The sequence below is a fragment of the Malaclemys terrapin genome, chromosome 3 (assembly GCF_027887155.1).
Source record: "Malaclemys terrapin pileata isolate rMalTer1 chromosome 3, rMalTer1.hap1, whole genome shotgun sequence".
Classification (NCBI taxonomy): Eukaryota; Metazoa; Chordata; order Testudines; family Emydidae; genus Malaclemys; species Malaclemys terrapin.
In genome coordinates, this window is record NC_071507.1 from 61,211,869 (window position 1) to 61,229,533 (window position 17,665).

At 39.3% G+C, this 17,665-nt stretch overlaps 1 protein-coding gene across 1 annotated transcript in view; it reads left to right on the top strand.

Annotated features, from left to right (window-relative positions):
- The window catches only part of BTBD9 (BTB domain containing 9), a 290,271-nt gene extending 274,188 nt beyond the window's left edge, over positions 1 to 16,083 (top strand). The window contains exon 11 of the mRNA XM_054022241.1: positions 5,941 to 16,083. Coding sequence (XP_053878216.1) covers positions 5,941 to 6,135 — 195 coding nt within the window. The 3' untranslated portion in view covers positions 6,136 to 16,083. The remainder of the gene's footprint in view (positions 1 to 5,940) is intronic.
- Positions 16,084 to 17,665: the final 1,582 nt, after the last annotated feature.

Consider the following 17,665-nt stretch of genomic DNA (forward strand, 5'->3'; position numbering starts at 1 on the left):
TTGGAGCGGGAATCAGGCCAGGAATCAAAGCTGAGGGTCAAAGCTGGGTTAGCTGGAATGAAGCAAGGCTAGGAACAGGGCTGGAACAAGTCTGAGAACAAGCAAGTGTAGGCGCTATCGCCGCTGTGGGCAAATGTTTGAACAGCCAGCACCCTGCTACTGGTCTTAAGAGTAGGTCTGGTGATTGCCTCAGCCAATCAGGCAGTTTGGCCAATAGGGCAGCTCACTTGGGGCCCAGCTGTGCTCATTAAACGCCCTGAGGGTTAAGCTAGCAGGTAAACAGGCTACCTGCAGGACCTTAATCCTGACAGTATCCCCTCCTTGAAGGGTGTTTCCCAGGGGCACCAGAGCCAGACTTGTCAGGAAAGGTTTTGTAAAACTCCGACAAGCTGGCCCAAGGCATGAATATTTTCCACTTGTTCCCAGGATCGTTCGTCCAGACCATAACCCTCCCTGTCCACTAAGTACTGGAATTTCCCTCTAATGTGTCGGGAGTCAAGGATCTGTCAAACCAAATATTTTTCCTTCCCCTGGACAGTGATAGGTGGAGGTGGTGAGGTGTACCGGGGCAGAAACGGGTTTTCAGTATAAGGCTTCAGGAAGGAGACATGGAACACTGGGTGGATCCAGAGGGACTCAGGCAATTGTAACCTGAATGTGATTGGATTGACCTGTTCCAGAATCTTAACTGGACCCAGATACTAGTGGTCTAATTTAGCCAACAGGCACATTGACTTAAGTTTCCAAGTGGGTAGCCAAACCTTGTAGTGTATGGCAAGAGTGGGGGTAGCCTGGCAATCCTGGTTGGCGTGGGTTTAAGCCTCCTTAGCAGCTGTCAGGTGTTCCTTCGATTCTTGGTGTATTAGGCGTACGTGAGAAGTTAAATCTGCAGCAGGAGGTACCAGAGACTTCGCAGGGATATCTGGGTGAAAACAAAGATGAAACTCATCGTTGGCAAAGAAGGGACTTCATTGGGTGGAGGCATTATCATACACAAATTCAGCATAGAGAAGAAGGGAAACCCAGTCGTCTTGATGATAATTCAAAAGCAGCAAAGGTATTGTTCAAGGATCTGATTGACCCGTTCTATTTGCTAGTTGGTGTGCAGATGGTATATAGATGAGATGAGAGATTCTATGCCCAGAAGCATTAGAAGCTCCCGCCAGAAACCAGAGATTAACTGAGGGCCCTGGTCTTGTCAATCTGTGGTAATGAAAAACTCTCTCCAAGAAAAAGCAAGCCATTTCTGGGGCAATGAGGATGGCACAAAACGGGATTATTTGTGCCATCTTGATGAAAAGATCAACCACCACCAAGATCGTTGTGTACCCCTGAGAGCAAGGCAACTCCACTATGAAGTCCATGGACATGGTGATCCACAGTGGATATGATGAGGCTGGAGAAGAGCAAGTGGTTTCAAGCATAGGCTCTTGGTTCAGGCACCGAGACTGCAGGATGTTTTATCATTTTTTGACAGAGGTGTGCATGCCCAGCCACCAGAAAGTCCTTGACACCAAGTTCCAGGTCTTGAAGTGGCCAAAGTGACCAACAAGTGGTCATTCATGGCTTAAAGCCTAAGCTGTCCCACCAGAACATGAATACAGCCTTTCTGGAAGAGGTCATCATCCTGTAATCTAAACTCTGCAACAGGTTGGGTACTGGCATCATCAAGGGATGGGTAGATCTAAGCTGTGAATGAGTCATTGGGCTGCAAGAAATAGATGGAGGGCATCAGGTTGCTGTCTATTGTCCCATTAACAAAATTGGACACCTTAAGAACTGTTGAAGGAGTTCCTCTGCCAGAATCAAGGTACTCATCCTTGCAGGACAGGTTTTTTGGCACTGGATGACAGGTAATTATGAAATTGAGCCAGGCAAACAAGAGGGACCAGCAAACCTCTCATTGGTTAAGGTGCCTGACTGTCCAGAAGAATAACAAGGAGTCCAATGGCACCTTAAAGACTAACAGATTTATTTGGGCATGGGTTTTTTACCCACAAAAGCTTATGCCCAAATAAATCTGTTAGTCTTTAAGGTGCCACCAGACTCCTTGTTGTTTTTGTGGATACAGACTAACACGGCTATCCCCTGATACTTGACTGTCCAGAGGTATTCCAGGTTCTTGTGATCTTTGAGGATCTGCACAGGGAACCTGGCCCCTTCTAGAAGATGGTGCCATTCCTCGAAGGCGGCTTTTATGGCTATCAGCTCCTTTTCCCATATATCATAGTTTCTCTCCACATGAATTAGTTTATGTGAATACAACGTACAGGGGTGCAGTCATCTGCTGGCTTGGACAACACTGCATCCAGAGCGAAGTTTGACATGTTGGCCTCTACTGTAAATGGTTTTGTGGGGTCAGATGGGTGCCATAGTGAAACTCTCTTTTAGTTGCTTGAAGGTGGATTGGGCTTCTGGGGATCAAGTGAACCAGGCTCCCTTACAGGGCAACCATAGGATGATGAAACTAGGAAAGCCCTTGATAAATTTCCTGTGAAAATTGGCAAAGCCCACAAATTGCTGTACCCCATGAAAGTCCTTTAGTGAGGCCCAGTTGTACATGGCCACACCTTTCTTTAGTCCATGATTATCCCTTTGGGACAGATGATATACCTGAGGAATTCAATTGTATTTATTCTGCTCCTTTCCTTTTATTCCTTTCCTTCAGGATTTTTTATCTCAGTTACATAGGAAATTAATCTGGGCACATGCTTTGAAATTAATCTGGGCACATGCCGCTTGTGTATGATTCTTTTTCAGATGATCAGATTTATTTGCCCATAAATAATAGACTTCTTGATTGAAACAGTGTAATTTTAAATAAAATGGGCCTGTTCTCAATGAAGAGTCCTCAACTCTAGGATGTACTTCCCTACTTGGTCTGTCAGAGCCTGGATTTTATGACTTTTAGAGCATAATCTGTGTTTTTTCCACACTTTTCTCAGGATGGCAGTGGATGGTTGAGTGTTTTTTGTAGTTGGGAGAGTCTTTTGACATTGAGTCATTTTGTAAATGTTTTTATTTAATTATTATAAACTCTTCTGTCCATTCCTCTGTTTTCCATTTGTTGACAGAATTGAAGGCCATAGGTTTCAGATGAAATATTGGTTTTTTATATATATTTCAGTGCAAAAAAGTTTTCATTGGCTTTTTTCCTTGTACTTGTCAGTCCTTCTATTTTTTTATAAATAAGAAAAAATATTTGTTCTCCTCAGGTCTTTTTGTCATTGGTTTATTGCGACTGACAATTTTGGATGATGTCCCTGATAGACAAGTGCCATTTGAATCTTCTTTTTTCCCCTTCAGCTTTAGTGGTCATAGAAAGGTGCTTCAAAGTCTTTCTGCGGGGGGAGGCCTCAAACAAATGTAGAGGGGGTTTGGCTCTCCTTGTTTGGATGCCAGAACTTCATCAAATTTCCCAAGAGAAGCAGAAGAAATCCTCAGATCAGAGGATAATACTGAGTTCTTGGTTCCTGCTTTTATAAAGAAGCACATGCATCATTGTTTGTTTTACTTTAGCTGTGGTTACATATATAAACCAAATACTGAGTGGAATTGATACATCCAGGACTGTTCTTCTGAATCCTCCCTCCCTTTCAGCAGCACCGCTCTGTATATGTTAAAGTGAAACAATGATAAAACACCTCTTGAGTCCACAGTAGTGTCAATGTCACACCTTCTGTGAACATTATAGCCTGGTATGAAAAAGAAATGGTAACAATGAAAGGTATAATTTAGGAGTCAAGTTTTTCTGATTTTATACACTGATATCAGCTAATGGTTAGTAATAGCTACTGTATAAAAAGATGCATCACTATATAAATATAAGATGACATTTTAGATGAGAAACACTATTTGTGTAGGACATTGTGGGAGCATGGAGTGTCTTGATTTCCAGACTTGTGCCCTACCCATTTTGACCACACCACCTTGCTAAGAAAGCAGTGTACTATAAAGATGCATTGAACAGCTATAGTCCATTTCTTTAAATCCTGATACTTATAATGGAAGCTGGAAATATGACAGTGGCTGTTACCTTCAAAACTGTAAAGCCTAGCAAGTAATCACAGTCTTTGAGGAATCTATTTAATGAAAGACAGCACAGCAACACAATTGCAAATGCAGAGATTAGTTGACTCTACAAAAGAAGCTAACATGTTATATATATCACACCTAGAAATGGAGAGAAAATAACAGAGGAGACTACATAAAAAATTGCAAGAATTCTGGCATCAAGAAAGACACAAGAAATTATAATAGGAGAGCTACAAAGAACATGACTGTGAATAAAGCTATGTTGGTTTCATACACGCTGTTGGGTTCTAAATTAGCTAGCAACTCTCAGGAAAAAGATCTAGGGGTTACTATAGACAGTTCAATGAAGATGTCTGCTCAATGTGCAGTCACAGTGAAAAAGACTAATAGGATTCTAGGTTGTATTAAAGAGAGGATAGAAAATAATAGATAATATTATAATGGTCTTGTATAAATCAATGATCTGTCCACACTTTGTGTGGTTTGGTTTTGGTCATCTGACCTCAAAAAGGATGTTGCTGAACTTAAAAGGCCTGGGAAACAGGGCCAGCTCCAGGCACCAGCTTCTCAAGCAGGTGCTTGGGACGGCTGCTCCGGAGAGGGGCGGCAGGTCCAGGTATTCGGCGGCAATTCGGCGGACGGTCCCTCACTCCGCCTGGGAGTGAAGGACCTCCTGCCGAATTGCCGCTGCAGATCGCAATCGCGGCTTTTTTTAGATCGCGATCGCGGCTTTTTTTGTTTGTTTGTTTGTTTTGGCTGCTTGGGGCGGCCAAAACCCTGGAGCCGGCCCTACTGGGAAAGGACAACTAAGATTCGAAGAGGTTTCAATAGGTTTATGTGGATATGAGATGAGATGTAAAAGTTTTGGACTGTTTAAGAGGAGAATATGAAGAAACATGATAGCATACAAAATAATGAATGGATTAGTAAAAACTGAGCAGGCGTCCCTCTTCAGCTAGTGCCATGACAGAAGAACAAGAGGACACTCAATGAAATTGGTTGGCAGCAAATTTAAAATTAATAGAAGGAAAGATTTCTTTACACAGTTGGTGGTAAATCTGTGGAATTCACTGCCATGGGAAAATCATTGAAGCAAACAGTTTAGGACCCATTTTTAAGGACCCACTGAATAGCTACATGAACAGGTGTCATATAAGCAGCTATACTAACCTAGGAAATATGGTGGAAAATGTTTAAAGGGAAATCCTCCTGTTTCAGGACCTAAGCTAATCACCTGCAGGGTTTGGAAGGAGTTCCCGTATGCACTGCTTGCACAATGATCCAGATGCATTTTGAAACATCAAATGTTGACTGGTACTTGAAGCAGATACTGCATTTGATGAAGCAATGGTCTCCTTGGACCTGGCAAATCCTATATTTCTGTGTACTGCAAAATATTGCATCTGCTGAGGTGTTACTTAATACAGAAGAGGGCAGTCATGAGATAGCATCATCTGCATTACCATTTAACTTTAATTCATAAATAACGTGGATGTTCAGCCTTTCTGGAGTTTAATTAAGTCATTTTCATTGTCATTTGATGGCTTTTAGATTATAGATATGCTGCTTTGCAAACTCAAGGATTTTTCCAAATTACCAAAATGTCCCCATATGCTTCAGAACTATCTATCTGAATTCAGGCTCAGCACCTCAGACTAAAGGCTACCAGACATAAAGGCTTATCCACTAAGGCCTTCTCCCCCTACACAGCTGTTACTTGCATTTGTTTCAACCCTAGCAGTTGTGGGTTCTGAACACAGGCTGTTAACCCCATGATGAAACATTCCAGCTTGGATCAGCCCTTTGGCCCTGGCACATTGCCTGCAAGCCAAGGTGTTATTTAATTCTGTTCACATTTTCGCTACTTTTAATTTTTTTGCTTTATCTCTTCATTTTTTTTTCCAGGTGTTTCACTGTGTGCATTTTGAGTGTCCAGCACAAAACAATGCCCACAAGGAAGAGGGTAATGAGGAAGTGGCGACAACAGAACTGGGCACTGGCACACAACAGATTGTTTCTCGCCCAGTTCGAGCCTCAAGCACCAGTTCTCTGCACTCCCTCACTGGATCCACCTCACGTACACATGCTCACCAACCATAAAGGAGAGGGGAACGGAGCTTTTGCAGTCTCCATGATGCTATATGAAATTATTCACAACCTTCTTGTACAGGCACCTTTTTTCTTGTTCTCTCAGTGAACAAAGGGGACCATGCCTGGCAGCTGGAAATGTTGAAATGGAAAAGGCTTTCCAAGGACACAAAGGGGCTGCTTCACTCTCTTCAATTTGTTCAAATCAGGCTTTGTCTCCGGGGGGATAAAATAGGTCTTCAATCTATATCAAGTCCCCCATTAACACCCTACCTCTCTAATCTAACCAAGGAAAGGAGAATGGAAAGAAATAAAAGGCAGAGTCACATTGGAATACAAAAATGGCATATGAACAGTAGACTGGAAGGAATATAAATTAATTATTTGTTACCTGAAGGCACCTATTAGGAAATAGAATGTTTATCTTTATGGCATCACTATGGAAAATAGATTGTTTTTATTTTTTTAAATTATTCTTAATCCATATTAATTGGTAAATTATAAGCTGTTTTCTAAATCATTTTGACTCAGTGTCTGACTTTTCCCTTATTTCTGGCTGTAGATACATACAGTACAATAGTTTAGGGAAGTAACAGACATGTATATCACCTGGTATGACAAGGAAAAAACCCTCATGATAAAAACAAATCAATTTATGGATCCTGTATTTAATTCTGACTTTACTTGAATTGTTGAGTTACAAAATTGTCATTTTTTATCTATGTTCCAAGTTGCAAATTCCTAGTCAAGCTTCCAACTTGACAAGCAGATAACTGTCTGCTTAATTTAAAGATGATTCTTCAAGTTTTACTTAAATTTCTACAAAAATTATTGTAATTTTTCAAATTTGTTGTTTGTGTTTAGAAAAGCAGAATTACAGCTGACGGTTGACATGCTGCTGGTCAGACTCAGCAATACAAAAATGAGAATTTGCAGTCAAAAAATTTTTAAAGAAAATAATAGACTACAGTGTTCAACTAGGGATTTAAAAGCCACTGATAAGCTTTTCTCATAATCTTCATGGAAAAAAATTAATTTAACTATTGTGGTTTGATCTGACTCTTTATTGGTTCTTGCTTTAGTAACTTACATCTCAGTGTTAACTCTCCTTTGTAACTTGATCAGATTATCTGCTTTTTTTCTTATCTAGAGCATTTTCACATTGTGATCATCAGGATTCTCTAATCTCCAGTACATGTGATTTAGCAAAAGCTCCGCATCTCACTGAGCTTGCCAGTGTGGGAAGAAGAGGTTCTGTTTTTACACACAATATTGATGTCATTTGGCAAAAATAAATAGGAAAGATTGATATTTCTCCTGAAGTACCTGACCTTTGGAGCATCTACTGTCCAAGTTTATCGACCTGGAATTTTTTTTCTGTTGGTCTAACATACCTTTGCCAGAGCAAAACAAGATGACAAGTCAGAGTTAGTCAAGTCAAATATGATTTTCCTCTGCTTGAACATAATGATATAATGAGTTATATATCAATCTATAACACTGCTTAACCTGAAAGAATTTCTTTCTGAATACCAGTTGGGCTAAAAGCATGAAGGAACAGATAGCATGGTGGCTACAAAACAGCAGAGACTTGACAGAGAAGAAAAGAAACGCTTCCTCTTTCTGATATATTTCCTGTAAAGTTGAATAACTTTGGCAATCTTATCTTTTTTCCCTTATCACCAGACCCATCTTCAGTCTTTCTCATGTTAGCCCCTGTATTCCCTCCCCAAACCTTTTGCCCCCATTGCCTGAATCAAGCTGGTTGTCATTGGAGATGCATGGACATTACATGATACATTTTATTAGGTGTCATGGCTACCCCTCACAGTGCTTAGTAGAGGTTCTCTGCATACAGAATGTTTCTCGTGAGCCATCAACTAGCACTGTCTGCTGATTACCACGTTTGTTTAGCAACTCTTAGCATAGTGGAAGTCAGACTAAGTATTGGGTACAGAGCCCTTAGATTAACTTTAAGTACAGAGGTAGAAAATTTTAGACTAAACTTTTCTTTAAAAAGAAACAAACAAAAACCCCATGACAATTGTAATCTTTGCTGGATCTTTTGAGTTCCATGGAGCCTCTCTTGTCTTTCTTGGGTTGATCCTTCAGCATCAGGGTTGGTGAGAGACTACAAATAAATTTACAACTAATTTCACCATTCTCAGACTGCAAATAAACAAATTACATCATTTTCCAGTTTTGTTAGCTCTAATTGCCACCATTGTAGGGAGTGTTGTAACATAAGAATGAAATAGATCTGTATCAATTGTCCCTCGGTTTAGACTCTCTCAGGCAAAGTGCAGGATTTTGAATGTATACTTCCCAGACATGGACAATTATTTTGTAGAATACAGCTGAGCCAAAAAAAAGACTCTTTAGAAGCCATCAGTCTACACCCCTCCTTCTGTCATTCTCTCTGATCTTGCCCTCTAAGGCTTCATAGATCAAAGACATCTATATAGTCTAGATTTCTTATTACATCTACTAGCCATCCAGGCCTCTATTCACCCCAGTTCTGGGACATGAAGAATTTAAAAGATTAACCTATAGCAGAGTACATGTGAGAGATTCTCAAAGCACAGAGCAACAGGACCTGTAGAACTTCAAACATCCAAGAAAAGTATATGTCAGCCACAGCTGAGGTAAATTATCATATCCTTCCTCACAAACAAATAGGAATTTTTTAACATTATGATTCCCAGTCACATCATGCCTCTTTCACACACCTGTTAGTCACCTCTCTGACAATTATTTGTGCTTTGAACCTGTTTCTGAAGTAAGTCATTGTGTCTGTGTTGGCACAGAATTTTCAAACCTTTATAAGCCAAAATAACCCCATTTTCCATTTTGTGGTTTGAATCTTTTAGTCTTGTATAACAAGAATAATGTTAATGCTTTGGGAGTCGTATGTTATTGATCATCTCATTTTTGCTCAGTTTTAAAACCCCCATAAAATCTACTTATTGCCTGGTATGCTCTTCTGCCATGAAGGTTCTCTTTTAATATAATGTGCCAGTGGTGAGGTAGGAGGAGGGCATCACACAGAATTAATTTATATTTTGGTATAAATGTCCTCAGCTTTTTCCAGATTTTTTTTTTTATATTTAGTTTTTATATATAGTTTAGTTTTTCTTCATTATGGGATTGCTGCTTAATTGAATTCTGGTTATTCATGTATGATTTTTGTCAACCCTGCTCTGAGTTTTTAGCTTGTTTCCCGATGGAAATAACTAAAAGCATAGTTGAGCTGCCAAGATGTACCATTAAAAAGTGTGTCACTTCAGGATGATGGGATATATACAGTTACTCTGAACTTTATAGCATACATGTATGTTTTATCTGTGACTGAGATAAAACAGGACTGACCAGATATTCTCTTGTCTCCTGTCAGACTATAAGAGTTTTGTTGATATATTTCTATGCTAATAGCATTCGTTTATATTCTCATTATAGAGACATTGTTTCTATTTAGCACTTAAATGGACTTTGACATTAAAAATGATAAACTCCACCCTCAGATTTTCCCTATTCTTTTTCATTTCCTCTGTTTTCTCCTAATGCTAGCTTCAGTTTAGACTAGCGTCAAGCTCATGTGGTGCTCAGCAGAGTCACCTTTAAAGTTTCCTTTTTTAATTAAGTGTCTCTTTCTTCCAAATATATTAAAAACACTTTTATTCCCAGAAATGTCTGGCATCAAACCAAACCATATTTTCAGCAAAAGTAGGCTGTATTTGTAAAACTGATTTCTCTGGGAAAATGAGTTTTTGAATTGAGCAAAAATTGCTCAGCTCTGTGTTCCAAACCATTGTCAAGCAATCCTACAAACAAGCTCCTGAAAGATCAGTTTAGACTTTCTTTAATTTAAAAAGCAACAAAAATATAATTTTGTCTTTCTCTAGCAAAGGAAACTAGTGTACCACTGAAATAAGCAAGTATTTTTATTTTTCCATGGAGGGACATTTGATAATGCAGAGGCACAGTTTCCCATTTCATGAGACTTCATTTAAGAAGTTCCTTTTGACAATGAAGCAATGTGGTAAAAAGCAAAGAAAATTAAATTTGTTTTCTTCGAGGAATTTGAAGTGTGTACTTTTTATTTTTATGTTATCTTCTGCAAAAGTGACATGTTCAGTTTGAACTATAACAAAACAAGTGAATCCAAGGCCGATGTGAGACGTTTAGCAGAGAGGTGAAATTAGCCTTTTTCATGTAGAGGTAACTTGGTGCTTCAGTGCAGTTGGCTTCCTCTGGAGCTCCATTTATTTCTCTTTCTTTAGAAATCAATTCTGCAGGTTTGTCCTGACTACAACTCCCACTGGAGTTCAGTGCTTATTAGTGCTGTGTAAAATTCTAATGCAATTAATGTATCTTCACCTTAATGTATTTTGATTATTATAACATTAAATTCGAGAATTTTCTGTATGGTATCTGCCTTGATAAGATGGTAGTTTCTTCTGATAGAAGAAGAAGGGGAAAGGTCATGATTAAGGCACTACTTGACTTGTGGGATGATTGTCATATAATTGTGGTTGAGTTGTGGACAAGACATGGGAAATTGCGGAAAAGTAATAATGGACCTGTATTATTTGTGGTAATTTGGAAAACCTGCTCCCTCTATGATCCAGGCATGGGATTGACAGTGGAAGCTCCCACTGTCAGCCACCTGGCTAATGGATGGGGCTCCCAGTGTCAGCCGTAGGTGGGACTGAGGGATGGGGCTCCCACTGTCAGCCACTCTTCTGACGGCCGAGGCTCCTGCTGTCAGCCATGCATGGGGCTGAGGGCCAGGGCTCCCGCTGTCAGCGCTCATCTGATGGCCAGGTTCCACTGTCAGACCCGCACATGGCTAGGCTCCTGCTGTCAGCTGTCATACTGACAAAATTGCAGTGGAAGCCTAATATTGCAGAATCCACAATTTCTGCAATATCGCAAGTTAAGTAGGGCCTTAGTCATGATGTTGGTAATTCAATACTGTAGGTATATGAAACTGATTTTTCAGGATTTCTTCAATTGACAAAATATGAAGTTTTACTATCTACAGCTCATTTAACAATATTATGCATAGCCAGAGTCAATGAAGAGACTAGAAGGTAAAGTTACTAGAGTTTATTATTGCATTGTTAGATAGAGCTACTAGTTCTGTTTGACCAAAATGTATGGTATGCCCACTTTAGAATATGGAATCAGAGACTAGACTAACTCAGTTATTGAGCTTTTCTGGCAAATGGGACTTTTGTAATTATTTTCCTTTTAGGAAGTATTTGTTGTCTTTATATAAGTTTTGCAAGGTGCTCTGATACCATTGGGGTAAAAATACACTTTTAGGTAGATATAGTAGTGATTGTGGTAGCCTTTGGGAAACATCAAAGCCAATAAAAACAACAGTCTTGTGCATTCATGAAGTCAAATTAGCTGCGATGGTGCAAGGACATATTTTAGAAATATTAATTTACAGGTTCCAGAGTCTAGGGCCTGATTACCCACTGCCTCCCAATTGTGTATCTTTTAATGATTTATTTAAGCTACAGTCTTGATCTTGTAGGTTAATTGATTGCCTGCTCATTTGAGTTAACTAATAGAATTGTAAAGTGCAGTGGTGGTGTAGCCATGGTAGTCCTGGGATATTAGAGAGACAAGATGAATGCGGTAATATCTTTTACTGGACCAACTTCTGTTGGTGAAAGAGACAAGTTTTTGAGCTACACAGAGCTCTACGTGAAGAAGAGTGCTGTGAAGCTCGAAAGCTTGTCTCTTTCACCAACAGAAGTTGGTCCAGTAAAAGATATTACCTCACCCACTTTGTCTAGACAATTGTAAAAGTTAATCTAGACACTCCAAAAACCTGTGTTCTAAGAGACAAATGCTTGTTTCTGGTCCTGATCTCTGTGTATCCTAAAGTGGGGGGGATGGACACAATAGACAAGCATTAAAATTTTGTTAGTGAACTTAGGCTAATAAGTAAATTGATGAACGTGAATTACAACAGGATCAGGTACTCTGGTCTAGACGAGGCCTTGCACCTGTGCAAGTGGGCATAAAATGATACTATTGTGATTTGATAGCATATTACACCCTTTTTATGGTCACTTAAAACTGATGTACACAAGGTGTGAAACAATGAACATTCAGTCCCGGGGTGTTCATGCTGTGCCCAGTTGAGGGATGTTTGTAATTTGGCTGTAAGTAACATGCATAAAATAGGTCAAATTGCATATATCCATCTTCAAGACAATAGTGCAGTCCACAGAGACTGCAGGTCCCACTTGGCTCCCTTGTATGCTGTGACCTGTTGTGTCCCTGGAGTGAACATCCATATTAAAAATTTGGGTGTTTGTGGAAGTGTGCAGGCTGTACTTTAGCCAGCTCTCCTACACATGATTTTTGTGAGTGCCATTTGGAAATCCACAAGCACTCATTAGAAAGCTTTGACTGATGAGAGTAGGAGCTGTTCCCACATCTCACGGCAAAATTGGGTCCTTTGTTTTAGATTTAAGATCCTTCAGTAGCAGTTTAAACTTTTGAAATTGCCATGTAGCTTATCTTAGACAAAGGAAATCCAAGATTGCAACTGTGATAAATGGCATTCTCATGGGGGAAACTGAAAATTCCTGCCATTTTCCCATAGGATGGCTACAATTTACAGCTGATGGAAGTTCAGTTACACATCACTTATGTTTAGTTACTCATGCATTTTATTACTGTAACATATATGAATGGTGGCAGTAACTGCATAACAAACCTTACTCAGAGTAATAATACCCTGCTGGCATTAGTCATTATTAGCAAAAACAGAGAATTATCTCTTCCCCCACCTCCTCACCCCCAGTCTAATAGAATGATAATTATAATTTTTTTCAGAGCATTGAGCTGTATCCCTTACACAAGTGTGCTGGGAATTGCAGTTCAGACTGCATCAGGTAAACCACTAAAATCCTAATATAGGGAGTAAACAGGAGCTCCCCCGCACTGTTACTACAGGCCCTGAACTGTAGTAGAGGCAATGGAAGTGCTGTGGGATTGCGTTGTTGGTACAATATATAAACTAACAATGTATCCCCAGAACTTTTACTAGAACTATTTCCTTATTGATCACCTCAGCCCATCCATTATTTGTGTGCAATCCCAGTGAATCAAACCCCAGTTAACAGAAGGTAAGCTTGTTTCCCAGGATTTTCAGTGCTGTCCAGTGAGTAATGAAAGCTTGCAGAAACATCAACAACACTCTATGGTATGTTTCTGTGAGGGTTCTGGGGCATATACAGAACTGACTTAAATATCCTATCAAACAAAATGCTGTTTATCTGAAGGTGTCAAATGTCTCCTGAAACCTTTGGATAAGTGGGGTTGTACTGTACTTATTCAGACCAGTGCCTACACCTTGAGGCCATGTGCTATGTAATCTGATGCTATAACAATTATTGCAGTTTCCCCCTGAACAAACACTAGTAAACTTACACACCTACAAGGAAATGCAGTAGTTATTTTTCTTGGTAATATTTTGAGACTACACAAATACCTGTAGTCTCTGTGTGATGCAGGTGATTTATGATAAATACCTAGCATGTACATACCTTTATGTGTATAGATAGATGGTATAAAGAGTTCCCCTTCAATTAATATTCTCCTTTTATGAAAACATTTTGATATTGTGCTTCCCTTGAAGTACAGTCAGCCGCTAGAACTGTTGTCTGGCACCTTCTACATATGTTTATTGCTCTTTGTTTAATTCAGCTGCTAAATTCGTCACAGGAATTTCTCATAGGAATTTGACACGTAGAAACTACACTTTCAGAGGAATCACAAATGGCTTCATTACTATGGTGTTGAAGCAGGTTCCTTCTGCTTTCTACTTTTTGGGACGATGTGGTGCAAGAGGAAAATATAGATGTGACCTGGAAAAAATAGGATTATTATTAAAAGTGGGCAGAGATGCAGCCTAGGGTGCAAAGGGAGCTTCCAGTAACAGAGTAAAGCTAGATGCTGGTAGGAGGACTCAGAAATCCAAAACTTGGTAATCTGATACAGAGAGTTGATAAAATTCTGCTTTGACATTTGTGTTTGTCCACTTGTACTCATTATATAACAAAGACTTTATTAACATTTCCTAATTTGGGACTATTGTACAGATAAAATGCAATTTATAGGCATTAGAAGGTAAACATTTTAAATGTTACGAAGAGATACTATATCACAAGAGTATGGGGTTTAACCTGGTTAAGAGTTAATCTTATATTAGAGAGTGCTCTCATAATGAGCCATCTGATGATGAGATTGTAGTCTAGTTGCAGACATGCACATATATACTTTCTATAGCTTAGAAAGTGTATGTAGATGTTTCATAAGTCCATGTCACCACAATCCTGAAATTCATTTCAGAGTCTGGTTTTTACATATATTCTTGTTCATATTCTTTTCTTTTAATTTCAAGAATCTTATTATCAAGATTTTGTTGCAGAAAGGATTGTAACAAAAGTGAACATAAAGCCATGGAGAATACACTGTAAGGAACAATGCAGAAATAGTTTCTAGGGAAAAGGTTCAGTGGGGATGCCCCAGGCCTACCAGCTCCTCTTTTTTTCTCTACTCACTGCTCCTGTTCGTTTTCTCGTTTCTGCACCTAACATATATTTTTCTGGATGATGAACTAAAGGGACTTAGCTTTTCACCTCTCTGCCCCATACCTGAGTAAAGTATACAAATCCCAATTCATTAGAATCCAAACTTAGAATGGTGGTTTTGTGCATCCTTCCTTTGCCATCTTTCCCCCATTACCAGATTTCTTGAGAATAGGCTTCCATAGCTTGGTTCTAAACTACCTCACACCCTGTTGTGAACAGAGATGCGCTGAAGCTAAAATACTTGCTCTGTGATGGAGCTGTTGGGTGCTCTTAAAATGCCCATATAGATGTAGCTATACGAGCCTAACATGCAGTGATTTCATTTTTGGGAATACTGCCCCCAGAAAGAGGTATTTACTGGATGAACTCAGAGCCACACCCATTCAGTCCCATACTTGTCCCTCATTCCAAGTGGAACCTTTAAGGACATCGCTTCTGACAATGGAACATGCAAAGCAAAACACTTGCCATATCAAATCTCCTCTCTGTGTTTGAAGGAACATGACATTTTCTATTGTAGCCCATCTTTAACTGTAAAACCCTTATAAAAATTGCTGCATCAGCCCTTGATGTCTGGCTGTGAGAAGGAGCTGTGCAATTGTGGTGATCTGTGCTGATCATGTAAGAGTAATTCCATCCACAGCATGCTTTGATGACCTTGGTGACATTTTATACTGCAATTTATGTGCATTGCTAACCATTTTGACTAATTAGATTTGAGGTAGAGCCCCAGTCCCAGATTGTACTGCAGTTTATGCAATCAATAACTTTGGGAATCGTCTGGTCTTGTAAGTTATGCATTGATCAAGGCAGCAAACTTCTTTAGTACTGATTTCCTTGCTTCTTTGGGAACTCTTCACCAGCAGATATGTACGTTACCAAACAAACATTTTGTAACGTGGAATTTTCTGTGAACATTTACATCCTTGTTCTTTGTCTCCCAGAAAGTGTGTGTATTAGTAATGAAGGAGTTTAGAATTGTAAAACTGGTATAAGACAATCCAAGCATGCTCCAGAATGTCTTGTATTGAAAGAGGATGAAAAAGCTGATTACCTGAGGATTTTGGAGAGCTAGCTCTGGATTTCTTTCTTTTTTTTTTTTTTAAGAGTTTCAAAGAGGAGCAAAACTTCTCAGAGTGAATGCCAGACCAGACAATGCTCAAAGCAAATGTAAAGTTGAAACTGTTATGCTTTGTATTTATTTTTTAGTTTGTTTCCTTTAAAATATATATGTTAAACAAGAAAAAATATATATATTTACAGTGTTGAAAACTAGAAGTGCACCTCTACAAGGTGATGTGAATGTGATTTTAGGAATAAAGTGATCTTTTGTGCTTAATCTCTCGTCTGGAGTTTTCGTGAAAATAATGACCAGTTTTGACAAATAGCGTCTGGTGCTATTACATGTTGTGTCTGTAAATGGAGGTAGTCAGGCAGAGATGGGCAGAATTCCAAATTAATGGCAAGGCCCATTTTGGCATATAACACAAAATACAAGTATTCTGTTATCGAAGTGTGAATCTCTGCAGCCAATGGGAATGCTGAGTTCAACAGCTGTAGTACACAGTCTTAGTGCACTTTTGCTTTTGCTACCTGAACATTCCATTGTAGTCTCTGGAGGGAAAATGTGTGAGAACAATGCAGAAGAAATTGGGATTATGTTCTACATCTTATGAAAGAATATTCTATATTTTACCAAAAAAGCGAACCTTTTCAAATATGGGTACCTAAATGTTGGACCTAAATAAAAATGGTTTGCTTTTTCAGAGATGACAATTATCCTGGAACTCCGTGAAAGTTGTTGGGTTTTCAGAACTTCTGAAAAATCAGGCCAGTTTAATCTGCAGCCCTAAACAGGGCTTTAAATGCCTAACTTTAGCAACCCCAGGTATAAAAATTCTGGTTTGTGTGCTTTGAATGGATTTCAAAGAGCCCTTCGTCTGATAGCAACTAATGCTCTAGCATCAGTGATTAATTCCATGTAACTTACAACTGTGGTGGCTCTCTGTGTATGAGAACTCAGAGTTTTACTGGTTGTGGGGTGCTTTGCTAGTTTTTGTCTTCTCTTCTCATCCACAAATATGCAAACCCTGTTGCCTAGATAGTGCAGGGCTCAGATTGAGGGGAAAAAATAAGTGATGTTACTCTCCCAAAATCTGCACCCAACCAGGGCTCCACCAACTTACGACACCAAATTGAGACCCAACAGTAAATAGTGTAAATCCATGGTATGATCAGCACTCTTCTTGATATTTACATTGTTAGGTTTTAAATTCAGAGTAAACACAACATGGACATTAGTAGGGCCAGTTCACACCTCTCAGATGTATTGTTGCAGGAAGATATAATTGCATCTGCTTTCATTTTATTTTGTTTGTGTTTTTTGTTTGTTTGTTTTTTTTTAAGATCAGTTTTGCAATCTCATGTGCTTCTTTTAAAGGTGAAAGCTTATATTTTGGCGCACAAGATACCAGTTACCCGACTCACTGAACTGTGGCAAACTGACCTATTTTGATTCCTGGCACACTGATGTTATAACACTTGACTGCTGGAATGGTATTTGTCTAATGCAGGATTGGCTAAATGCAGGCCACAGAGTTCCACCATATGATCTGAATCACATCCCAATGCAATCAAGAGGGAGCATTGCATGCTGGGCAATTAGTTTGCACAGGCTACACCTACATATTTAGGAAAAGATAACTTCATTCTGCTCCATCTTGGCAAATCAGGGGTAACTTTTGAGGCTTCTGGGAAATTCCCAGTGCAGCTTTAAGGCAAATTGGATATTCTTGATATCGTTACCCCTTTTTGACCTGAGTGGCTATTCAGAGTTCTTGGGGATGTTCCAGTTGGGAGTAGAAATTGATGATGGAGTCTGGTATTTTCTTTGGTGCAGTCTTGTTTATTTATAAGGAATG